Source organism: Chenopodium album, chromosome 23, assembly GCF_948465745.1.
Source record: "Chenopodium album chromosome 23, dcCheAlbu1.1, whole genome shotgun sequence".
Classification (NCBI taxonomy): Eukaryota; Viridiplantae; Streptophyta; class Magnoliopsida; order Caryophyllales; family Amaranthaceae; genus Chenopodium; species Chenopodium album.
In genome coordinates this window covers 33,533,149-33,559,488 of record NC_137856.1, presented here as the reverse complement: position 1 = coordinate 33,559,488, position 26,340 = coordinate 33,533,149, and the positions used below count along the sequence as shown (strand labels likewise).

The 26,340-nt window shown below is 34.8% G+C and overlaps 3 protein-coding genes across 4 annotated transcripts; 2 read left to right on the top strand and 1 right to left on the bottom strand.

Moving 5' to 3' along the window:
* Positions 1-21: 21 nt before the first annotated feature.
* LOC145607423 (uncharacterized) lies at positions 22-5,492 on the bottom strand. The gene is made up of 3 exons (XM_081663077.1): positions 5,363-5,492; positions 149-1,524; positions 22-102 (listed from the first exon to the last, which is right to left on the bottom strand). Exons 1-3 carry the CDS (start codon positions 5,490-5,492, stop codon positions 22-24), a joined length of 1,587 nt encoding a protein of 528 aa, XP_081519203.1.
* Positions 5,493-14,046: 8,554 nt separating this feature from the next.
* Positions 14,047-18,757, top strand: LOC145607422 (anthocyanidin 3-O-glucosyltransferase 7-like). Its single transcript, XM_081663076.1, has 4 exons — positions 14,047-14,148; positions 14,834-15,215; positions 17,375-17,859; positions 18,311-18,757. Exons 1-4 carry the CDS (start codon positions 14,047-14,049, stop codon positions 18,734-18,736), a joined length of 1,395 nt encoding a protein of 464 aa, XP_081519202.1. The 3' UTR covers positions 18,737-18,757.
* An 879-nt stretch (positions 18,758-19,636) lies between these two features.
* LOC145609181 (anthocyanidin 3-O-glucosyltransferase 7-like) lies at positions 19,637-22,841 on the top strand. 2 transcript variants are annotated; one of them, XM_081664729.1, is made up of 3 exons: positions 19,637-20,423; positions 21,159-21,574; positions 22,251-22,841. In XM_081664729.1, exons 1-3 carry the CDS (start codon positions 19,904-19,906, stop codon positions 22,677-22,679), a joined length of 1,365 nt encoding a protein of 454 aa, XP_081520855.1. In that variant the 5' UTR covers positions 19,637-19,903; the 3' UTR covers positions 22,680-22,841. The 2 variants fall into 2 exon arrangements, with proteins under 2 accessions (XP_081520855.1, XP_081520854.1); XM_081664728.1 differs by having other exon boundaries at positions 19,639-20,423; positions 21,114-21,574.
* Positions 22,842-26,340: the final 3,499 nt, after the last annotated feature.

Sequence of the window (26,340 nt, the reverse complement as noted above, 5' to 3'; positions counted from 1 at the left end):
GAAGTACTCGGACATGTCCACCTACTTTTTGTAAAGGGGTATTGCTTTTGTTCCACCTACTCTCAATGACTTTTTGAATAGCATCATAAAATGGAGACTGCCCTGTGAGAAAATCAGCATCTTCATGATCGAAAATAACTTTTTTCACTTGTTCGATCATCGTATCCCACATGTCATACACCAAATGTAAGACACATGAGTCTGTATCAGCAGCCCTCAAGAAGTTCATCATGGGTGGTGTAAATTCAAGAAAATAATCAAGTCTATCCCACCATCCATCACTCACCAACAAATCCTTAACCTCCCTCGCCTTAAGTTCAACATAACCCTTCCCATTGACCTTAAATTTCTTCCAGTCAGCATCCATCACAGTTTTTTCAAGAGCATCCTTTACCTTTCTTAGCCTAGTTGCCATCACTATCTTAGACCCAAACCTAGTTTCAGCAACCTTTAAGAGTCTTAAATCAGAATAACGTTCAAAAATTGTTTTGGACAAACTATGATTTTGAATAAAATAATTAATTTCATCAACTTGCTTCACTAAATCTGAAATCCATTGACACTCTTTGTAATGGTCAGCTTTCTCACTAGGCTCACATATAGATTTCAAAACCAAGTTTAAGCAATGAACAACACAAGGTGTCCAAAAAATTTTAGGATATTTTTTTTCAATCGCACGACCAGCGGCTTTATAATTGGCAGCATTATCAGTTACAATCTGAACAACATTAGATTCTCCTACATCTTCAATAATTTCAGAGAACAAACCTGCCAGATATTCAGCGTCTTTTGTAAGGATTTCGCTTGCATCAAAAGCTTTCAAAAACATAGGGCCAGCAGCTGAGGCAGCCATTATGTTTATCAAAGGCTTTGATGTTAGATCTTGCCAACCGTCTGAGCAAATTGAAACTCCTTTCTTCACCCAACTGTCTCGAATTGGTTGGAGTAATTTGTCAACATGAGCTTTCAATTGAAATAGTAAAGTTGTTCGGAGTCTTTCATAAGTAGGAGGAACAAACCCATGCAAGTTTCCATTGGCTAGCCTTTGACAAAATTTTCTGAAGTAAGGATTTCTTGCTAAGTTGAAAGAGAGCATACCCGTATAAAACATCATAGCACATTCTTTGTCAGCTTCTTCCCTTTCTAACACATTGAAGGATAACTCCAATGTACCTTTTCTTTTCTTTGAATGAGCTAAATCCGAACCTTCGGGAAGAGAGATGTAATCCTGCTTTTGTTTGGCGCTTAAATTACGAGACCTTTTCTTCTGTTCAGCTTCATCATTTTCCCTCTTAATCTCTCGATATATGTCGTCTGCGATTGTGCAAGGTGAAACACCCAGGTTGGGAATTTTAAGCAAATGCCCTTTCACTTTAGAATAAGAACCACTGACTTCTTTGTTGCAATACTTGCATCTCCACTTCCTGTTACCACCTCCACCAGCAGACAATTTCAAAACTTCGACATGACTCCACAACGGTGTATCGTCAAACCCTTGATTCTTAGTTGGTCGAGGCATGAATGCTGGATACAATTATAAATTATAAGACAAAATTAAATTAATTAAATAATACAAATAAATAAGAAAGTAAAAAAATTGATAATATATTTAGAAGGTAATCATATATGTAATTAAAGATTATCAAAAGAAAATTAATCAGGGGAATTTGATTCCTATGTACCTTATTATAATTGTAGATCTGATAATTTTTCTGGTAATTTCTCAATTTTGTGGAATGTTTCAGCATATCAAATTTGTGAAACATTTTATTTTGATGGGGTGTTTTATATAGAAGACTATGGAGTAAACTGTAAACCAGTAGGCAGTAGTTAATGAGGGAAGGGGAAGAGTCAAGGAGGAATAAGCATGAGTAGTCAGGGAAGAAGAAGGATTAGAAAGAATTTAAGACCAAAACCTTTTATTGTGCATTTGTGCATCACACGTGGGCTTTTCCCAAGGTTTTGGTCTTATCAAGATTTTTATTTTATTTTTAATTTTCAAAGTAAGGAAAAAAAAAACGTATCATCTATTTATCTATTAATCAAATTAATGTATTACCGATTAATCAAATTGATAATCAATAAATAATTTGATAATCAATCAATAAATTGATAAGTTATTGATCTTGTAACTTAGTAGTTAATCAATCGATAAATTGATAATACATTGATCTTGTAACTTCGTTCGACTTGATTCTAAATAGGTTAGCCAATAACTTAATATGAACAATTCCTTAGTTATTGATCAATCTAATCAATCAGTCGTAATACGATCGATCGATCAATAACTAAGGAATTATTCAATACTTAGTTATTGATCAATAAGTTAACCAATAACTCAAAATAAATAATATCTTTATTGTTGATTGTTGTTCTTATAGTCTTATAGATATTATTCACTACTTAGTTATCGATCAATCGATATATCGTGTTACATTGATTCGATTATTTCGTATTACATTGATTCTCAATAGGTTAGCTAATAACTCAATATAAACAATTTCTTTGTTGTTGATTGTTCTTATAGATATAATTCAATACTTAGTTTGATCAATCGATATATCGTATTACATTGATTTGGTTATTTCGTTCGACTTGATTCTCAATAGGTTAGCTAATAACTCAATATAAACAATTTCTTTGTTGTTGATTGTTCTTATAGATTTTATTCAATACTTAGTTATTGATCAATCGATATTCGTATTGCATTGATTCGGTTATTTCGTTCGACTTGATTCTCAATAGGTTAGCTAATAACTCAATATACTACCTCCGTTTCGTATTAGTTGCAACTTTGGGGTATTATTTGTGAGATATATAATATTCCAAAGTTGCAACTAATACGAAACGGAGGTAGTAAACAATTTCTTAATTTGTTGTTGATTGTTCTTCCAGATATTATTCAATACTTAGTTATTGATCAGTCGATATATCGTGTTACATTGATTCGGTTATTTCGTATTACATTGATCTTAATAGGTTAGCCAATAACTTAGTATGAACAATACCTTTTTTGTTTATTGTTGTTTTTATAGAGTTGTTTCAATACTTAGTTATTGATCAATTGATAAATCGAGAATTTGTTGATTCGGTAATTTTGTTTTATTTGATTCTAAATATATTAGCCAATACTTTAATATGAATAATTCCTTTGTTGTGTATTGTTGTTCACTTGTTGTTATAGAGTTATTTGACTTATTTCAATACTTAGTTATTAGTCCATCGATAATACATTTCCTTATAACTTAGCTCGCTATATTAATCTTTAATAGGTTAATTGATTTGGAAAATTAATTGATCAACTATAAATTTTCTTCTTGACTCTACTAAATATTACAATTACTTAATTGATCTAAAGAATAAAAACAAATATTTACAATTGATTTATAACTAATAAAATAAAATCATATAAAAAATAGCGAAGATAACCTTTCTTTTTATGTCAATTGAAGTATAATTTTATAAATTTTTTTATTTAAATAATGTATAAGAGAACTGTGATTTTGATTAATAAATTAGATGTGATTTTACCACCAGTAAAGTGTCTCTATGTCATTTGAGCTTTTTTTTTAGACTAATAAATTACAATTGATTTGTACAATGGAATGTTTTTAAATTTATACATTAAAGCGTGCAAAATATAAACAATATCCTTTTTTTTTGTTTTTTTTTTTTTTTACAATAGACTACTACAGTAGTAATTGAAATTCTAATTAATATATGTTCAAAAATTGTTTAAAAATACCTGGTAAAAAACATTCAAGAATTTTGAAGGTTGTTTTTTTTAAAGATAAACTTTCTTACTTTTTGTTCGCTATTTTATACGTCATTTTTTTAAATCTGAACTCCATCTATTTTTTATATAGTGTACCATATATTTTTTTTGAGTAATATTTAATTATTTATTCAAGTTGTTATACTTCATTTGGATTTTTTTTAAACAAAATGTATACTCCAGACTCCAGTTATATATACTCCGTATTGAAGTTTTTTCACCATAATATATCAAATATTTTCTTGATAATCAGAAATCTTTTTTTTTTTATTTTTTTTATTTGGCAAAGATAAAAAAATTTATTGAGTCTATTTTTAACTAATTAAGATAAATAATATAATATTTAATTTACACAATACGAAGTATAAAACCTTGAGATAACTTTCTTAAAAAAAAATACTTGGGATAGCTTGTTTGGGAAGCCAAACCATTATTATTAAAAAAACGAGTATCAGTGTACCACAAAACCTTTCTGTACCAATGTATTGGAAACCACAAAACCTTTTAAATGTACAGTACACTTCAATAAAAAATAAAAATAAATGTACATTTGTACAGTACAAAATTTTCTCCGCATCTCTTTCTTGGAAACCAGAAAATAAAACCCTAGATCTTCTTTAATGGCCGCATCTCTTCTCTGAGTTATCTTCTCCGCCTCTCTCCTCTTTCTCCGCCCTCTCTCTCCTCTTCTCAGTCTCACTCTATCTCCTTTCGTCTTCATCTCTTCTTTCTTCCGCCCTTTCTCAACTTTCACTCTCATCTCCTCTTTTCCCCACCAGCCCGCATCACCATCAACTAAGGTTTCGAGGTTTTTCGAACTCCATAAGGGCATCAACTAAGATTTTTCATTTCGAACACCATCAACTAAAGGGGTTTCATGTCAAATTCGGCCATGAAAACTCTAGATCTAGAGTTTTCATGGTCGAATTTGACCATTAAAACCCAAAACCGACGTTTTTTTGGTGTAATGTGAGGACGTGAGGTATGTTCTCTTTTTATTTCGTTTAAGTTTTGTTTTTCAACTTTACTTTAATGGTGGTTTGTGATTGAAATTGTGGTGGTGGTAGGTAGTTATGGCCTTTTGGGTCGATCTGGGGATGAAGGGTGGTGAAATAAGGTGGGTTGTGGTAGGTGCGGAACTGCATATCTAGGTTAGAGGTGTGGTTTTGTTTGTTTGGTTTTTGATTGGTGTGGTTTGGTTCGGTATTTTTTGCTTCTTCATCTTCTTTTCTGCTCTAGCCGTACCCGAGAGCCAATCGGAGTATCCGGAACGGATTTCATACCCGAGTCCGTGTCGGGTCGTACCGACCCGGGTATGAGGCCAAAAATGGCGTGTCCGAGTAACATAGATTTCAAGACAAATTTCTGAATCCTGCAAAAGGAGGCGCTTGGATTCTAGAATTCTAACAGCAGATTGCAACATGATTTCAGACCAAACAACAGAAAAAATCACATACCAAAAAATTCATAAACCAGGAAAGGGATTTGCACAATATATTCATATATCAGGAAAGGCACCGTAGATGTAGGAAGTAAACGAAATTATTTGATCAACCCCTTATAATAAAACAACAAAGGAAATAATACCTCCACCAAAAGCAAACTGAGAAATGGGTTTGTTCCTAGCTTTGCGAGTTGTATAAATATCAACAATTTCTTGCACCTCATAATCCCTAGGCACAAGCTGAAGAAGATGATTGGGTATACGAATACCCATACATGTACCCTGAATCCTTTATCATACATTATGAGAAGGTACTCTATGGCCATTGAAGTGTCGTGTTTCCTAAGATAACCTCGTACAATTATATTGTAAGTGTAAGCATTTGGGAGACACTCATTTATTTCCATAATATGAACTAATTCAACAACATCTGATAGCCTCCCTTGCAAAGACAGTTGTAGGTGACAACATCAGGAATTGGGCCACGATTATACATATGTTACAGCAATTGTAGAGCAACCTGAAGTTGACCTGTTCTGCAGAGACTGGTCATTAGAATTGATGCAGGCTTCAAGATCATCCCTCTAATAAATATTGCATTAAAAATTTTGAAGAGCTCTGACAATCATTGCATGCTTCCTGCAGCAATTTTTTATCAGCTTGATGTAAGTGCAGAGATCAGGCACGAGGCATTGACTGATCATCAGATCAAACAACTCTAATGCCTCAAAAATCTTGTTTAGTGAGCAATATTCATTGATTATCATCGTGCAGGTGACAGAACTCGGGACTTGAAATCTCTGAAACATGAGATTAACAATGATTACAGCATCATCAAGCATGCCTTGTTTACATAGTTCAACTAGCTGATGGTAACTGGATGGGGCTGCATAAGTTGCTGGTGCATAATGTAGATAAGACTAAAGAAAACTCGAATGCTCGAGTAAGTTGCCAGTGAGAAAAATGCCATTAAGTATTAAAGGTGATATCATTAAGACGAAAGCCAAGTTCAATAATTTTGCCAAAGACAGAGAAGGCAAGATCAACCTGAAACAAATGGCAATAACAATTCAGGATGATAGCAAGGTAATGATGATTAGGAAAGACACCGAGAACATCGAGGTTCCAATACATTGAACAAAATAGCTAAGTAACCCTTCATTCTAGAAATTGCTGCAGCAAGTTGATTGAATTCAACAATAGTAGGAAGAGGGTTCATTCTTATCATACCCCGAAATAGGAACAGGGCATCTTCAACATCGGTGTTCTACAAGAGATTTTTGAAACATGGGATCCTTCCCAATTCCCACTACCAATTCCACTATTACTACTCACAATGGTACCATTACAAGAGTAGTCGTAGTAAAAAAATTCCTAGATTCGCCACTGATAGCCAATAATACCATGACTCGAACTAGTAATACTAATTCCAGATACCAATTATATGGCGTCATTTTCTTCTAGCAGCAACCAACATCATAATAATTTAACCTTGAGCAATGAATGATGATAGTATAAAATAATAATAATAATAATAATAATAATAATAATAATAATAATAATAATAATAATAATAATAATAATAATAATAATAATAATAATAATAATAATAATAATATGGGGCGATTAGGGTGCGATCAGGTTTCTCGTCCTCGTCAATAATCCGGCAGTTTCCACGTTAGTTTTCCGGCAGGTTCATCGGCGGCTTCTGCAGCGGTGGTCCGGCATATATAGGGGCAGCAACGACTCTGTTTTCTCGTTCAATTTGGTGTTGTTTTAGGGCGTAATTCAGGCAGTTTCCTGGCGGTTTTCAGGCGAATTTTCTGGTGTATTTTTGGTGCAGCGTCGGGTTCTGTGATCGTCATAAAGCGGCTTTCTATTCAGGTCTATTTTCTGGTTTGTTCTGGCAGTTTGTGGGCAGTTTTGGGTGTTTTTGGGTGCAATTTCAGGCGATTTTCAGGCGAAAATTGGGTGTGTTTCCTTGCTGTTTTCTGGTCAGTTTTCTAATGAAAATTGGGTGTGTTTACTTGCTGTTTTCTGGTCAGTTTTCTGGTCGGTTTTTGGGTAGTTTGGCAGCCGTTTGTTGATCAGTTTCGGGAAGGTTTTTGGGTTGTTTTCTGGTGCGTTTTCTGGTGTGTTTCAGGCATTTTGCTTGCTGTTTTCTGGTCAGTTTTCTGGTCAGTTTTTGGGCAGTTTGGCAGCCGTTTTTTTGATCAGTTTCGGGAAGGTTTTTTTTGTTGTTTTCTGGTGCGTTTCTAGCGGGTTTTCTGGTGCATTTCAGGCGGATTCTGCAGTCGGTTCAGTGGTTTTTTGGGTGTGTTTTTGCAGTGGTTCAGCGGAGGTTCTTCGTTGGTTTCTATTTTGCCAGTGATTTTTCGATATTGGGGGCTGTTTTGGAGCAGTTTTGGGTGCTGTTTTTGCAGCAGTTTCTGGTGCAGTTTCTTGTCCAGTTTCGGCAGCTCTTGGGTGCAGTTTTGGGTGCTGTTTTACGGCAGTTTCTGGTGCTCTTTTGGGCGTACTTCAGTTTTGGGTGGTGCAAGTCATCTATGTCGGCTGCCGTTGTGAAGTTTCATTGTCCCTTTGTGGGTCTTAGTGGTTGTCAAGATGGGAGTGGAAATGGCCTTACTCGACGTTCTCTAATTAGGCATCTTAGTGATCGTCATTGTTGTATCGGTGCGCGAGATATCACCCGACATTCTCTAACTTCTAATTTAGCTGTTTATAATGAGGCAGAAGTTACTTTTAGGCGTATGGGGATTTGGTTATGTGGAGTTTGCTATAAAACGCATACGTTTCGTTCTAAGTGTCGTCATGATAGGGATGAGGATGTTTCGCCCCCTGATGAAGGAGATGGTATTGTTCGTTTTGTGCTTCATAATTTCACCAAGCCGCAAGCTCCTTCTTCTCCTGCTCGAGATGGTATTGGTCATGTGGATGGTGAGGTGCGAGATCATAACGGTGGTTTTGATGTGGCTCTCCTTGATTGTTTTTTCTCTAAGGGGTTTCGCACTGTTAAGTCTATCCCTCCCAAGTGTCGTTTGGGGTTTTCTCGGGTTCTGAAAGGTGCTCTTGATAAGGTGATCTCTAAGCCTGATGACATTTCTAATTGGGTCTCTTTGTTGGTGTTACCTCTTTGCATCCTTAAAATCTTTCGCCCTCGGAGTAGTCGTGAGTCTCGGTCTGCGGTAAGACGTCGGCATCAGGAAGAGAGTATTTCCCGTGCTATTTGTTCTTGGAATGTAGCGGGTGGTAATTTGCAGCTTGTGAGGGAAATTTTGGCGGAGGAATCTCCTACTTTGTCGGTGGTTGATGATGAGGACATTGATTTGGAGGAGCGTAATATAAAGCAGTGTCGTAGGAAGATTTGCGATGGCCATTACACTGCTGCAGTTCGGGTTCTTTCTTCTTCAGGCGTTGCTCCTTATAATGACGCCACTCTTGCGGATTTACAGTCCAAGCACCCTTCATCTCCAGCTCCATCCTTGCCTGATATACCTATTGATCACCTTCATCTCGTAATGACTTCTGCTGTTGTTTTGGATCGGATTAAGAGCTTCCCCCGTGGCACATCATGTGGTAGGGATGGTTTGCGTGCTCAACATCTTATGGATTGCTTAAGTGGTGCAGCTGTGGCAGTCTCAGATGAGTTGGTTGACTCTATTACCGGGGTGGTTAATCTCTTTCTAGCTGGAAGATGTCCTATGGAATTAGGAGAGTACATTGCTAGTGCTCCTCTTACGCCACTTGTCAAGCCCGGTGGTGGTATCCGTCCTATTGCTGTGGGTACGGTTTGGCGGCGTCTCGTTTCGAAGGTGGGTGCTGTTATGGTTGGTCAGTCTTTAGGGAGTTACTTTGATGGCCTTCAATTTGGTGTTGGGGTTTCTTCAGGTGGTGAGGCAATTCTTCATGCGGTGAATCGGTTAATTGAGGATAGTGGTTCTGATGTGGGTCTATCTATGTTGTTGGTGGATTTTCAAAATGCCTTCAATCTGGTTGATCGTTCGGTCATGTTAAGTGAGGTACGTCGCCGTTGTCCAGGCATTTCGCGATGGGTTGAATTCTGCTATTCTAATCCAGCCAGGTTGTACTATGGGGACCAAACCTTATGGTCATCTCAAGGGGTGCAGCAGGGTGATCCCCTTGGTCCTTTGCTTTTTTCTTTGGTTTTACAACCTCTGGTGTGTAAAATTAGAGAGACTTTTGATGTATGTCTTCAGGCTTGGTATTTAGATGACGGCACGATTATTGGAGACACTTTGGTGGTGGGGCAAGTTCTGCAGTTGATTATGGAGGAAGGACCTCGTTCTGGGTTATGTCTTAACGTGGAAAAAACTGAAGTTTTCTGGCCTACGGAAGACCCTCGAAGCAGGCTGGTGGGTGTCTTTCCGCCTAATATTGCTCGACCTTTGCGTGGTGTTAGGTTGCTTGGAGGTCCCGCTAGTTCCGATTCTGGTTTCTGTGGTGAGCTTGTGATGTAGAGGGTGACCAAGACCATTGCCCTTATGGATAAGGTCGCTATGCTAGATGATCCTCAGTGTGAACTGTTGTTACTTAGGGCATGTACTGGAGTTTCAAAACTCTACTTTGCATTACGTACTTGTCCTCCTAGTACTTTTGAGGTAGCTCAGCGCACTTTTGATGGAGCTCTTCGATCTTCCTTGGAGCGTATTGTTACCGCTTCGGGGCCTGGGTTTGGTGATTGGTAGTGGCGGCTTGCCACCTTACCATTTGCGTTTGGAGGCCTTGGTGTTTATTCTGCAGGTGATGTTCGTCACTATGCTTTTCTTGCTTCTCGGTTGCAGTCTGCTGGGTTGCAGACACAACTTCTTCGGCATACTGGCATTGTTGGTCTTGGACGTGCCTTTGAGGATGCGTTGTGTCTGTTTAATGGAACAGTGGAGTCTGACATTTTGAGTAATCCGAGTGAGGTCGCTGCCCCTAAACTCATGAAGAAATTGGCAGATATGTATTTCACAAAGATTACCGCTTCTGCAGAATCTGCTTATTCTTTAACTCCTCGACAATCAGCATTGTGGAAATCACAGCAGGGTGATCACACCTCTGCTTGGCTCCGGGCGGTTCCTATTTCGGGGTTGGGTCAGACGATGAACGCCAAGACTTATCGCTGTGTGTTGTCCTATCGGTTGGGTGTTCCATTGTTCTCTATCTCGACGTCGTGCTCTGCTTGTTCGAGGGTTTTTGCTGGAGATATTTTCGATGATCACGCGGTGTCTTGTGCTGGTATTGTGGGTATTAAACATCGGCATAATGTTGTTCGGGATACCCTTGTTGATGTTTGTTATCGTTCTGGGATTTCAGCGAGAAAAGAGGTTGACATTGGGTTGGCTGGAGGGAACGACGAGGCCCTCAGACCTGCGGATGTGTTACTTTATTCATGGGATCGTGGTCGCGATGTCTGTATTGATTTGACAGGGTCTTCTCCTTTGACACAGTCAGGGCTATCTGACTTTATTCCTGGGCGGGTTGTGGCTGATGCTGCTCATCGGAAGCGGGTTAAGTATGAAGCTCGATGTCAGACGATTGGATATGGTTTCATTCCCTTCTCCTTTTCTTCGCTTGGGGAATTAGAGAAGGAGGCTGTTGCGTTACTGAAGCGGATTCAGAGGTTCTCGACGACGCAAGACATTGGGGCTCGTGCTGCAGCTCATATCTTCACTAGGGTAGGATTTGCTATAGCTAGAGGAGTGGGGGCCCAGATTGTATCTCGGCTTCCCACTAATTTATTGTAGGTTGTATGACTTTTGTTTTTGATAATAATAATAATAATAATAATAATAATAATAATAATAATAATAATTAAAAAAAATCAATTATTTAGCTTGATTAAAACTAAGAATTAAGTGAATAAAATGTGATAAATTGGCAAATAATGCACAACAACAATAATTAATGATTCACAAAAGAAATTATAACTAACTGTTTTAACTTCAACAAATTATAACAAATTCATAAATTACACATCCTATAGCAATTATAGAAATGATTGTTCTTTCTTCTTAGTACATACCCTTGAACAAAGCCATCATTTGTAATGAATATCGAGTAGGTTTCTGGTGTTCCCATGGCGCAACAATAGTCACAGATGCTGAGATGCACAAGCGAGGTAATTGGGAGAAAGAGAGAATAGAAGAGAAAAGGGGTTTAATGTGAATTGTGAAAGGAACGTGTATACTGATATATTTAAAGACGTTTTAAAAACGTCAGTACGCCACGTAGACTCTTTCGTTTTGCCATGTCGCTTACTCAAGTCAAAACAAAATATATGGATGCAAAGGTTCAAACACTTTAACCTCTGAGAAGAAATAATATTATTTAACTATTTAGGCTTATTGTCAATTATGCTTTAACCTAGTACAATAAATAATACTTTGTATTTTACAAAGTATTGAAGACACATACTGCATACAAACTATTAGATGTTCTTAAATATTAGCAGTTGCACAACTATAAAAATAGTAACCTTTTTTCCCACTGCAATAATCAAACATGTAACAAATTAATACATACAGTAGCAATGATTAACGAAGGGAGTATAAAAGTGAAGATGATGGCCTAGGTTTTTGGTGCACCCATTAATATCATTATTATTGCTTTATTTTGACGTTTAGGAAAGGTAATATAGGAGTAATTGAATTAAATAGAAATATGACTCGCGTGTTACAAATATTTATGATTTCTTAAATTTAATACGATATTCTAGTACGTATTTAACGCTTATATGTATAAAAGTGAAGATGATGGCCTAGGTTTTTGGTGCACTCATTAATATCATTATTATTGCTTTATTTTGACGTTTAGGAAAGTTAATATAGGAGTAATTGAATTAAATAGAAATATGACTCGCGTGTTACAAATATTTATGATTTCTTAAATCTTATACTCCCTCCATCCCTAAATTACATTCCTCCTTTCTATTTTTGTTATTCCAAAATTACATTCCTCCTTTCTATTTTTGGTAAGTTTTTTTAGTAAATTAACTCTCTTTTTTCTGTTTTATATTTAATGCTTTCTCACTTATCCTTACCTAATCTCACTCATAATCCTTGTGCCAAATTACAATGAATATGATTGGTTAAAAATTTTCAATTAGGAGCATGTGATTGGTGCTTTTTTTTTTGCAAAGGATTGATGACATGTCATGAGTAATAACTAATCTATCTTTGTACTTCCCATTGCATTATTTAATTATTGTTATTTGTCTTATTCTTCCCTCCTTAATTCCCGTGTAAATTTCAATGTAAATTAGGGACGGAAGGAGTACGATATTCTAGTACATATTTAATGCTTATATGTATAAAAGTGAAGATGATGGCCTAGGTTTTCGGTGCACTCATTAGTCATTAATATCATTATTATTGCTTTATTTTGACGTTTAGGAAAGTTAATATAGGAGTAATTGAATTAAATAGAAATATGACTCGCGTGTTACAAATATTGGCTAATAATACGGAGTACTACCTACAATGAAGAATTAAATGCATGAAAAGTTGATGCTTATGCAACGATTTTCTAAATAACTACCTACACCAAATTATTAAGGATGTTTAGTATAGTACGTGAGAATGAAAATTTGGGGAAAAAAAATTTGGAAAAAAAAAAAAAAAAAAAAAAAAAAAAAAAAAATTGTTAGGACCTGAAGTCTATATCTGCGAAACTGCTAATGATCATAATGCAAAGTGAAGTATTAAATAGTAACTTTAATTTTAACATATTAGCCTTTATTAAATGACCTTTAATATTAGCAAACATGAAATATGACATTATGTTGAATATAGTGATCCTAATTTAATATAGTGACCTTATTTTCACTATAGTGACCCTAATTTTAACATAATGACCTTTATTCTCGTCTAAAAAAAATAGTGACCTTTATTATTCATATTAACCGGCATTATAAAATTTTCATTAAAAAAAAAAAAAAAAATTGACCTCTTATGACCTTTATAAAAAACACAATGATTTTTGTTTTAAAACAATAACCTTTATTATATTATAGTGACCTTTTTTTTTATTATACATTAATATATAACTAAAATGTCTCTTATATTAGTGAACCAGGTCTATATATTTAAGAATTTGTATGAAAATTTGGAGAGTAAAGGTTAAGATAGAGACCGAGTTTCACACTTGCACCTAATGTCTCTTATATTAGTGAACCAGGTCTCTTATATTAGTGGGATGACGCGGGCTAGCTAGGATGGTGCCGACTGGTAGAATGCCTTAGGCTGTGTTCGTTTATTTTAGTTGCTTTGTTTTTTCTTTAGTTTGTTTTTGGGGAAGATCTAATTAATATACGATCAGTGTCTTGTTTAAATGTAAATCATAATATGTACCTAAGAAATATGTTATAAGTTTACAAAAAAATCTTTACTAGAAGTTCTCATTTCTATAATTCTATTCATTAATAGTCATTTTTCAAATTTTCAATTCTCATCTCCTAATACTTGCCCCTTACCCTCTTATTAATAATAATAATAAAGGGCATATAATCCCAAGCCCATTTCCATGGTTTATTCAAAAGTCTAATTTCTTATACCGCTGACATACTAAAATATTTGTTTTATTTTACAAGCGTAACACTTTGTACATGTGTAATTGATGCACTTATTTAAAAGTGAAGGGATCAGAGCGCGTACCAACTACTCCTATTTATTACTCATCAATCCTCCTAAATATTTTTAGTACTCATACTAAGTTAAGGCGTTAAGGTTAATTAATAAGTAATTAGGTGCCAACTACTCACTTATTTTTTCTGTCAACATTATATATAGTCTATAAGCAATAGAGAATAACGAGCACCAAAGCCATGAGTAATCATATAGCAGTATTTGCCTTCCCATTTGCCAGCCATGGCGCCAATCTTCTAAACATAATAAGGCAGTTAGCCGCCTTAGCACCGCGAAACAAGGTGCATTTCTCTTTCTTTAGCACACCCAACTCAATAAACTCTCTTTTCCAGTGGCGGAGCCAGGAATTTCCATCCGGGGGGACAAATGAACGTCGTATAGTCTGACAAAAATGTATGTTGAAAAAAAAAACAATACTTGAATACATAATTAGTTAAACAATTTTGTCCAAAATACTTGCTAAAGAATCTAACATCATATACTAATATAAAAAAATTTGAATACTGACGGGTCTATAAAAAATTTACTTATGAGTTTGAATTTTAGACGAATTTGAACGTATGATAATATATGTAATTAAATGCACTTATCATTGTTCCTTATTATACCTATACTTTATTGTTAAAAATAATGGAAGACAAATTGTCTTACACATATCACATATATACAAAAAATTAAAGAAAGCAAAAAAAGTAAAAATGGTTTAACTAAAAAAAAGGTAAAATATAAAAAAGTAAACAAAAAATTACAGAAAGTGAAAACATAAAATGCTTTACTAAAAAATAAGGTAAATTGACCTTTCAAAAAAAAAAGGTAAAATAAAAATAAAAAAATAAAGTAAAAAGCTGCTAGGTAGGTATTGAACCCGGGTTGCGCAAGCTACTCTATTGGGGTTTTACCACTGCCCATCTATCATGTTGTAACTATTATGGCGCATTAAATAATATTTATCTGATTTTTTTAAAGTGGGGGGACAGCTGTCCCCCCTTGCCCCGGGCTGGCTCCGCCTCTGCTCTTTTCCCTAAAGAGTCTAAAACTTGTGTAGATCAACCCAACATCAAGGCCTATGAAATATGGGATGGTAAGCCTGTAGGGTATGTTTTCAAGGGCAATCCCTTGGAGGAGATTGACCTCTTTATGAAGGCGGCGACTAGGCCGGGTGCATTGAAGAAGGTGTTGGAGGAAGCTGAGGAGGATGTAGGTGTAAAAGTGAGTTGTGTTATGGGAGATGCATTCTTGTATTATTTATGTGATTTGGCTAAGGAGATTGATGTGCCTTGGGTGCCTTGTTGGAACTCAGGGAGCATTCATTCACTGTTCATGTTTACACTGATGTTATCAGGCAAAGGTTTGGCACTCAAGGTACAAGTTTATATACTTTCTCTGTTCTTTTTTCCATGATCCACTTTGACTTTTACACTATTCAACATCTCCCTTTTGATCGTCTTTTGTGAATTATTTGCAAAGAAAAACATATTTATGGTGAGATCTTGTTCGAATCGATACAATAAGTACAATCATAATATATAACTGTTATAATTTTACTTATAGAGAAATTAAACATTTAATAGCTAAAGTTTTGCATAGGAAAGCGTGATAAATGAGATAGCTAAGTAAAAAAGAACGGAGAAAAAATATAAATTGTGACGACTAATACAACAACATTTTACGGAAAGTAATATGTGGTGTAACCGTGTATGTTTGCAATTTAATGTACATACAAAATTATATCAACCAGTTGCAAAATTAAGGAAGCCTACCTATGACCTTGTTTGGCAATTGGTTGTTGGCTGCTGGCTGTTTCTCTTGGCTGATCTGACCAGCTGTTTGTATTGGCTTTTTATGTTGGTTGTTATACTATTGACTGTTAATAAATATTTTTGGTAAAGTTAGTTGTTGGCTGTTGGTTATTTTATATTAAAATGACTTTTAAGGACATTGGTTATTTTATAATCTTTGTAATATAAATTGCAAATAATAATAATAATAATAATAATAATAATAATAATAATAATAATAATAATTATAATTACTATTGTGAATTATTAATAAATAATAATAATTATTTAAATTACTATTTATTTATATTAAGAAAAATACTATGCATAGCCCTTAGGGCTACATAATAATAATAATAATAATAATAATAATAATAATAATAATAATAATAATTAATAGTTGTTAATTATTAACTTTAAGTTATTAATAATTATTTATTAATTGTTATTAATTGTTAATAGTTAAGTATCATTATTAATAAATTTAACTAATTTATAATAATTAATGATTGATTACAAATTACTAATAATTAATAATTAATTACTAATTATTAATATTTGATTACATATTACTAATTATTAATAATAAATTACTATTGACTAATTATTAATTACTAATTACAAACTACTCCCTCCGTCCCCGAAAGAACGACCCATTTGGGTTGATTATGTGAGTATTGAAGTAAAAGTATGTTGGAAAGATAAATTTACATGGGGTTTGTAAAAAAATAGAGAGAGAAAGTAATAAAATTACATGGAAAATCAAAATTTTATTTGGGAAAGCTAATTTTGCACAAATATTGTTGCAAATTAGTGGGTGTTTTAATGCAAATGGGTCATTCTTTTTGGGACTAAAATTAGGCCAAATGGGTCATTCTTTCAGGGACGGAGGGAGTACTAATTACTAATTAATAATTAAAAATCATTAATCATTAATCATTAACTATTAACTACGAGTATTGATTATTAATTATTAATTATTAATTATTAGTTAAGGATAGAAAAGTAATTTTAATGGTAAAAAGCCAAAAGTCAATACCAAAAATCTAGTAAGACTAGCTTTTTATTTTTGGCGAAAAAGCCGGCTTTTTAGCCAACAAAAAAGCCACTTACCAACGCTTTTATCGGCTGTTTGACCAAGATAAAAAGCCAAAAGCCAACTAAAAAGCCAAGCAAAAGCCGTTCACCAAACAAGCCCTATATGTTTTGAATTTCACCAACTATATTCCAAAAAAAAAAACATAATTATGAGTTTAAATATTAGGATCTTGCTAAAGGGGGCGTTAGATAAGTAATTAATGTATTACTTAAAATAGTATCTAAGTTAGGAATGCATGACAAAATCACGCGTAGATCGGTGTAATAATGTTAATTTTACTTAATATTTCCACTTTTAATTCTTTTATCTAACGCCCATGGGGCACTCGCTAGCTTTTGTCTATATACTACTCCCTCCGTCCCTTATGGACAATTTTCACGGGAATTAATAAATAGAAAAAACACATTGAAAAGGTAAATTTTTATTGGGTATGCAAAAAAGTAGAGAGAGAAAGTAATAAAAGTACATGAAAACAAATTTACATGTGAAAATTAAATTTACACAAATATTGTTACAAATTAGAGGGAATTAAAGTTGGCCATAAGGGACGGAGGGGGTATCGTTACAAACATTCTTTTTGTTTCACCATCAATCATCATTTAATATATTCCTTCAAGAATTTATAAGTAGGGCTCATCCCTTCACTTTCTGGTGTGATCAATGAACTAGGCATTGAAGCAAGAGAAGAAGAAACACTGGATTTTATACCAGGGCTATCCAAGATCAGGTTGAAAGACATCCCAGATGGAGTTGTATCAGGAAATCTTAATTCTTCCATTTCTCAAATGCAACATAAAATGAGTCAAAATTTACCTTATGCAAGTGCAATTTGCCTGGGCTTTTCTGAAGAACTTGACCCTATTATTATAGGTGATTTAAAGTCAAAATTCTCAAAGGTTTTTACAGCAGGCCCACTAAGCCTAGTAGTTGCACCACCAAAAATGGCAGATAATTATAATTGTTTGGGCTGGCTTGACAAACAAAGGGCTAATTCTGTTGTTTATGTGAGTTTTGGTTATTCTGCTACACCACCACCAAATGAGATTTTTGCTCTGGCTCAGGCTCTTCAAGCTAGTGGATTCAAGTTTTTATGGTCAATCAAGGATCACCTAAAGGTAATTTAAGATACTAGCTTTCTGCACTGCACCCATGGTCGAGGGTGGAAGGATCAAACCCGACCATGGGTGCGGGTGGTAGAAAGCTCACCAGTATCCAACCTTGGCCATCGTCTTTAATTCTTTTGTGTATTTGTGTTTAGGTGATTTAATTTAGTCTATTCTTTTCATTTAATTCATTTAAAATGATAGCTGAAATAGACTTAGGGCCTGTTCACATTTACTTAATTTCAGTTCAGCTCTAATCAGTTCAGTTCAGCTCTAATCAGTTCAGTTCAGCTCAGCTCTTAATTTCCCTCTCACATAAAATATTCATTTCAGCTCAATTCAGTTTAGTTCAGCTCCAATCAGTTCAGTTCAGTTCAGTTCAGCTCAGTTCAGTAAATGTGAACAGGCCCTTAGTATGGTTGTACGTAGAACGGAACTTTTTACGTGACCAAAATTATTGTAGGTACACTTTCCAAACAATTTCCTAGAGGAAAACAAAGAAAATGGCATGATGGTCCCTTGGGCACCCCAAAGAGAATTCCTAGCCCATGATGCAGTAGGGGTATATCTCACCCGTTTTGGTTACTATTCTGTAATTGAGAGTATAGTTGCCGATGTTCCGATGATTGGCCGACCCTTCTTCGGTGACCATAAGTGTAACGGACGGCTAGTAGAGGCCGTTTGGGAGATTGGATTGATAGTTGAAGGAGGGACTTTTACAAAGGAAGGAGTATTGAGGAATTTGGATCAAATTTTGTTGGGTGATCAAGGAAAGAAAATGAGGGCAAATATCAAAAGCCTAAAAGAATTGCTTGTAAAAGCTATTGCCCCTAATGGGAGCACAATCAAGAATTGTATGTTGCTATTGGAACATATCATGAAAACATAGGTGTGAAACTAGTCGAGTTATCGAATTGTGATATTTTCATTTTAAGGTGGCTGTACTATATTGGTAAAATTATTTAAGTTTTGCTGGTGTAATTATAATGTCTTTTAAATTAGAGCTTTTAAGTGTGAAATAACTTTGATTCAAGAGAGCTTCTTTTGATTGAGTTTTCTTGCTTAGATAGGACAAGCTTCCAACCTATATAAAACAAGTTTTACTTAAAAAATACTTGCAAATTGCAGAAACCAAATTATATTCATAAACAACACTTTCTTTCCCAATATTATACATACTTCGTATTATATTATTACTCTCTCCGTCCCTGAAAGAACGACCTGAAGTTGACCTGTTCTGCAGAGACTAGTCATTAGAATGATGCAGGATTCAAAATTTTCCCTTTATTGGATATTGCATAAAAAATTTGAAAAGCTATGTTCATATTTTATTTTACTAAATGTTCATATTTGTTTGCTAAATGTTCATTTTGTAGAGCGTAGTGTTGATTTTTTTTTTTTTTTTTTACGTTGTTGCACCTATCTAATTGGTGAATGGGTTAGGTCGGGTCGAGCCTAATGATCCATGAGCCATGACCCATCCCGATCCCTTTTAATTAAGGTTTGGTCCGGATTCGACCCATTGTACAGGTCTAAAGATAGCCCCAAACTAGGAATTTTAAAGAAAAAAGCTTTTAATGTATATCTGAATATCTGAACATAAGAAATTGGATCTTTTCCTAATTACTTTTCTATCCTTAACTAATAATTAATAGTTATCTGAATAATTAATAGAAAAAAGCTTTTAATGTATATCTGAACAAACTCATAAATATCGTAACAACCCAATTCAAAGGTATCCCCACCATATATTTTATCAAGTAGAACTGTAGAACCGTTGGACGTCCTACTTACCACAGATTATACCTACCAAATCACAAAAAGAAGACCTTTTTCTTTTACGAGTAATTATACCTACCTATATATTGTTACAAGAAACATCTTCATATATACCACAAATTCACAACCCAAATTACTCAATTCATACAACTATTTGATTAATTATATCATTTATTATGATTAATTAACAAACCCATTTGATAAACACCAAAAAAAAAAAAAAAAAAAACAAAAAAAACAAACCCATTTGATAATTATCCCTTTAAATCATACCATAATGTCAAATTTAAGTCCAAATTACAACCCCAAATCATCTAATGATCAACTTCATGTAGCTGTATTTGCCTTCCCATTTGCAACACATGCTACACCACTTTTTAACATAACCAAAAGATTAGCCTCATTTGCACCTAATATAATCTTCTCATTTTTTAGTACTAATGAGTCTAATAATAAGACTTTTTTGGGGTGTAAAGATGAAATTTTGTTGCCTAACATAAAGGCTTATGATGTTTGGGATGGGATGCCAAAAGGGTATGTTTTCAATGGCAATCTACAAGAACCCATTGAGTTGTTCATGGTTTCGGCCCCCGGGAGTTTAAGAAAGGCGGTAGCCGAGGCAGAGGAGGAGAAGGGGAGGAAGGTTAGTTGCATGATTGGGGATTCTTTCTTGTGGTTTGTGGTTGAGATGGCTGAAGAGAAAGGTGTGCCTTGGGTGCCTGTGTACATGTCTGAAGAACATTCACTTACTGTTCATTTTTACACTGATCTTATTAGGGAAAAGATTGGTATTCAAGGTAAATTTGCCGTATACTCCCTCTGTACCCGATTATTTACCCCGTTATTTATATTTTATTTACTCTATTAAGTTTTGATTAATTGGAATTGTCTAATGAAAAGTAATAGAACGAACCTAAGTTAATTATGTAAGAGTATAGTTGAAAATTCACTATGCAAAGGCAATCTTTTAGAGAAAATGAAAAGTGGGACAAATTTTAGGGGACGTAGGTTGTCTACATTTTATACTCATACTCCGTAGTAATTATATTGTGGCCGCTAAACTAATTAATATGGTGGGGTTTGTGAATGTCAATACTTAATAGTACTTAATACGTAGACTAGAAGTTGGTATGGTAGTTCAAGTAACTAGCCTCACATTTATTTATAATGAATTAATGTTTGAAAATATCTTGAAATTTTACATGAAGCTAATAATGAAACTATACACATTGATTTCATTATGTGTTGCTTGTGTTGACTATGATACTTAGAGCTCTTCACTTTACCTCAAGTATGTGTATCAGTTCTTTGTTACTCCGATTTGTGTATAGACACTTCGACACTTCATTTTAAATCATAAATATGAAGAAAGCTTTCAAAAAACAGTCAAGTGTGACACTTGGTCACATACTCGTGTCTGATACAAATTTTTGAATAGTCCAAATAATATACATAGCTGATGTTTTACCCTTCCTAAATGAATACAGAAATTGCTGAACAAAGAAAAGATGAGTTGTTAGAATTTGTACCAGGAATGTCAAAGTTCAGAGTAAGAGATTTGCCTGATGGTATTGTCATGGGAAACTTCGGATCTTTTTTCTCAAAGATGCTTCACCAAATGGCTCAAGTCTTACCGCGAGCAGCTGCAGTGTGTGTTAGTACATGTGCAGAGCTCAACTCTGCTGTACTCGATGATTTGAAGTCGAAGCTGCCAAACTTGCTTTGCCTTGGACCTCTTAGTCTAATGATGCCACCACCGAAAACTCCTGACACAAACAATTGCCTAGTTTGGCTTGATAAACAGCAGGAGGGTCATAATAAGGCAGAGGTTGTGTATGTTAGTTTTGGCTCTATTGCAAGGCCTAGTCCAAGTGAGATTGCAGCTTTAGCTCAAGGATTGGAAGCAAGTGGAGTCAAGTTTATATGGTCTCTAAGGGACGATTTAAAGGTAATTCCTTTTCGCTTCTTCAGTGATCAATTTCTGTAACAATGTCAGTCAAGCACTTGTTTAATTCATATAGAGTTTGAGGTCAAGATGAACATAATTAGTCCTAAGTCAATGTCTCAAGAATATGCATATCAGTAGGCTTTCTTGGTTAAATTGGATGCAGAGAACATATATGCAACTTTGCAAATTCTCTCAATGTTTATAACCATTTTTTGATTTAATTATAAGCCTAGAAACAAATCCAGAGTATAATGTTTGAACAAGGTACTAACACAAATTCATTTATACTCTATATGTGATGAAGATAACTCTGATTTGATGTACAGTAGAGTACTACGGATGTAGTCTTAGATGGATGACCTCTTGGAAAGTCTCTGACTGTACACTTAAATGAAACCAAAATGTGCCTGAAGAAAATGTGTTGTTTGTGAGGCCAATTGTAAGTCCCTGACTATCCGTATTGTAGCTAGTTAGCTACCCTTGGCAGTTGTAGTGTTACACTACAGAGGTCTAATACACACCCTTCTAGAGTACTAACATGCAAGGCATTCTTACAAGATTGAATTTTCATCCTCAATTACCTTATAGACGGCTAGATGCTGCAGTGCTGCACTATAACTGTTAATGTTCTTGCATTTTACTGCCCAAGTATTTGACATGGGAACGACGTTTACAGGAGCATCTACCACATGGATTTCTAGACAGCAGCAGGAAGAATGGCATGCTCGTGTCTTGGGCACCACAAACAGATATTTTGGCACATGATGCAGTAGGAGTGTTCATAACCCATTTCGGTCACAATTCCATAATGGAAAGCGTAGCCTCTGGAGTTCCACTCATCGGAAGGCCATTCCATGGTGAACAGAAGTTGAATGGACGATTAGTAGAAGCTGTGTGGGAGATAGGTCTGGAAGTTGAAGGCGGAATTCTCACCAAGGATGGAGTAGTCAAGAGCCTGGAGAAAATTCTACATGGTGATGAAGGCAAAAAAATGAGAGAAAATGTCAGCGGTCTAAGAAGTCTTGTGGAAAAGGCCATTAGCTCCAAGGGGAGCTGCAACGAAGATTTCAAGAAGTTGTTAGAAGTAGTGAACAAGTCCTGCTAGTTAGCAGGAATCAGAGACTAATTGCAAGGTTCAGCAAAGAAAATAACACCAAAACCTTGATAATTCCTGTTTTATTTAGTGGTATGTCTATCTGTTAAGTCCTTTATTAGTTATTTCTGCTATGCTGCATATTGATATATTAGCATAGGATGATTTCATTAATTTGTAAGTAAATGAACCTACAAGTAAGGAAAGGTTTCATTAAAAACAGTCCTATGAATATTTAACAGCCCAAAGTCTATAAAGGTAAGGCCTAACATATCAACAAGGGACAGTAGAATTGATCAATTTTTAAGCAATGCATTTGAGAGAGTGAGAGACATACACTTCGGATATACAAAGTTGTACTAGTCTATTTTTGAGTTGATTTTTATCACTAAGAAATCTTAAAGAGTTCAAGAGCCACAAACAACATCAAGCTTTAAAACTTTGTACAACAAAAGTCAGAGGGTGAAATCAACAACAAACTAACATACTTTCACCTAAAAAATATAGTAACTACAAGTGGGTCCATTTAAAACATTTATTTATTATGTAAAAGATTCTGTTTTATATTTTTATATTGCGATAAAACAACAAGTTTCGGAATGATGAATTAAGGGGCCATTTCAACCACTAAATTTCACCCAATTTTCTATTAAAGATCTTAAAACCCATTTTCATTCCTAAGATCTTGAAACCGAGTCTTTAATGTTTATTGCGCATTGGAACAAACACTCATCCAAATCTGTGTCGGATTACCTCCATACTTATGACTCTGTGATATTCCAATATATTAGCTCACAAACATGGCGTCAACTTAGGAAAAAGAAAACCTTAACAGATCATAACAATGAAGCTGTGAGCTCTAGAATCAAGTATGAGATATATACGAGTCAAATAACAATTATTAACATAATTTAAAATAAAATTTAAAAAAAAAAAAAAAAAAAAAAAAAAACTTAACTTTTCTTTTAAAAATTGGCGGTAGACATAATCTTTAACATGATGGTAACAGGTTGCCATATATCATAGCAAATCATCTCAACTGGATAATGAGAATCATAAAGTTTCATAGCCGTTTTGGTGTTTTTATAGATCTCCTAAAACACTTCATCCTCATCATTGCATCCCATAGAACACTCTTTCCACCTTGACTTGCAAAAGAGTCGAGGTCTATAAGACTTACATCTAAATCCATTTCAATTAAAAATTTTTGTTTCGTAAAGAATTTTTAGTCCATGATAAAATCGACCCTCTCTTTCATTGACCAAAAAAATGAATGGTTGACTAGCCAAAAAAAGATATATTTCCAAAAAAACAAATATTCCTTTAGACATTATGAATAAACTATGAAAAATAACCAAATCAAAATAACTTTTTAAAGTTAAAACATACCATTTGTCGGGAGATACAAATACAAGGAATCCCATCAACTCTTTCGGAAGATTGTAAGATTCATCAACAATATCTTCAATGAAAAGCAAATTAATGATTTTTTGCATGATTTCAATCAAACTTTTTATATTATGATCCTCGGTCCTTGATCCAATTAAGGCACAATTTAATCCATAACCAGAAATTTAATAATGAATTAAAATAAAGAATTATGACACTATTAATTTCTAGTGTGTAAAATCTTAATGATTTCACATAATTTGTTAATACAAATTTATTTCATGTAATTTGTTATTACATGTATTGTATATAAGTTTTAATAATATTTTATCACATTAAATAATTCAATTTTAAATTCATATTTTGCAACATGTCACCATATTAATGTATTTATTGAGTGATGTAGAAAAAAAAACAAAAAAATAGAAACAAACTAATTAACAAACAACAACAAATAATTTCACCATCGTAGAAGATCCGATATCCACCAAGCTTTCTTCAATAAACGCACATTGCTTATTTGTACTCCAAAATAACTCCAATTGCGTTTAAAAAAAATATCTAACCGGCATAACCGGTTCTCCCGCCATAAGCTCAAATGATGCTTCACTATCGACCAAATAATCAATTGCCATAATGAATTCATTATTCGATCCAAGTTTTCTCAGCACATCAACATTCTTCTTTTGGGAAGAGCTTGGCTTGACGAAAGATTTTTCATAATTAAAGGTTCCACAACTCACCCTCCCCTCATAATTTTTTATAATTAAAGGTTCCACAACTTCTCACTGGGAAGCAAGAAGCAGCACATCGTCTGGCGAGACCGCCAGATGTCGAAAGCGAAAATTATTATGGGAAAGCCAAATAGAGAAAAAGTTCACCCGACCTACTCAATCTTTAGAAGCCCCTATAGCAAACCAGACAAACGGAAGACAACAAAGGTCATGCCTATCGAAGCGTAAAGAACTACGTACCCACAATAGGGTAACAAAATCACAATCTCGAACAGATGGTCCACCGTTTCCTGCTCCCGGTGACAAAAACAGCAGAGAGGATCTATAGCAAGGCCTCGAACTGCCAGAGCAGAAGCAACAGGAAGACCAGGTTGGAGAATTTTCCACCAAAAAATCTTCCATTTAGGATGAAGGGGAAAACCCCATAATTTCTTCCACCAATAAGGTGAAACAGAACCCACCGAAAGTGTGCTGGAACCCTGCTGCAGCAAAAGAGAATAAGCGTAGAAAACGCACCATCCCTAGTGAACTTCCAGTAGATGAAATCATCCATTTGTTCCTGCGGACGGTCCAAACTCAGAATCCTAGTAGCCGTTGGACCGTCAAAAAGCCGATGGATCCTCGAGGAATCCTACGCGTTTGAACGCGGATAATAGCAGACACATAACTCGGAAGTTTCGACTCAGAAATACCAACCTTAAAAGACACCGATCCCCTTGGAGCCCGTCGGTTGTGATACGAACCCTATTACCACAGCCAACCTTCCACCTAACACCAGAAGCCACAGCTGAAAGGGCTTCTTGTAAACCACGACAACCCCAAGAGGGACGAGCTATCCGAGTCATTGGAGTAGCAGCAAGAGAAGGATACTTCGAAAACATGAGTCTAGAAACCAGCAATTGAGGATTAAAGTAGCAAAATTGGTTATTATAAATTCGGTGCTCATTGCCTGTTTTAACAAAACACTAATTTGAACTCTGTAAAAATGTAACCAAAACTAACAATTACTTGGTAATAAATTCAAACTATCCCAAAATGACATTACTGTCTAGCATTTCACCTATGCTAACACTATCTAACAGGCAAACTTAAGGAGTTAACCAAGCTTGACAACATTGCATTTGCTCCCCTTCATTGTCAGCAATTATACACAGTCAACAACATGAGCTCATAGCCTGACATTCAATTAAAGTCAACTTTGCTACTATATGGACAAAACACGCTAATCATGAAAGTTAAAAGGGGCGTGCTCGTCAAAGTTTTAAATGTTTGACTCAAATATTGGTAATAGAGCAAAAAACATTGGGACTGAAGAAGTCTAATATTGCAGCAAATAAACACACTTATAAGGCTATAACTCCACATAATCTCAAGTGTTACATCTATTTTGAAACGATGAAAAAAGATAAAACCCAAATTTATAACATTGATAAACATGTGAAGCTTATCAAAGGGTAAAATAGTACATTTAAGTGTAGATTAAGGAGTATAATTGTAATTGACACTGTACTATTCAATTAATAGAAGTAGATGGCGTTAAATGGCGTCAA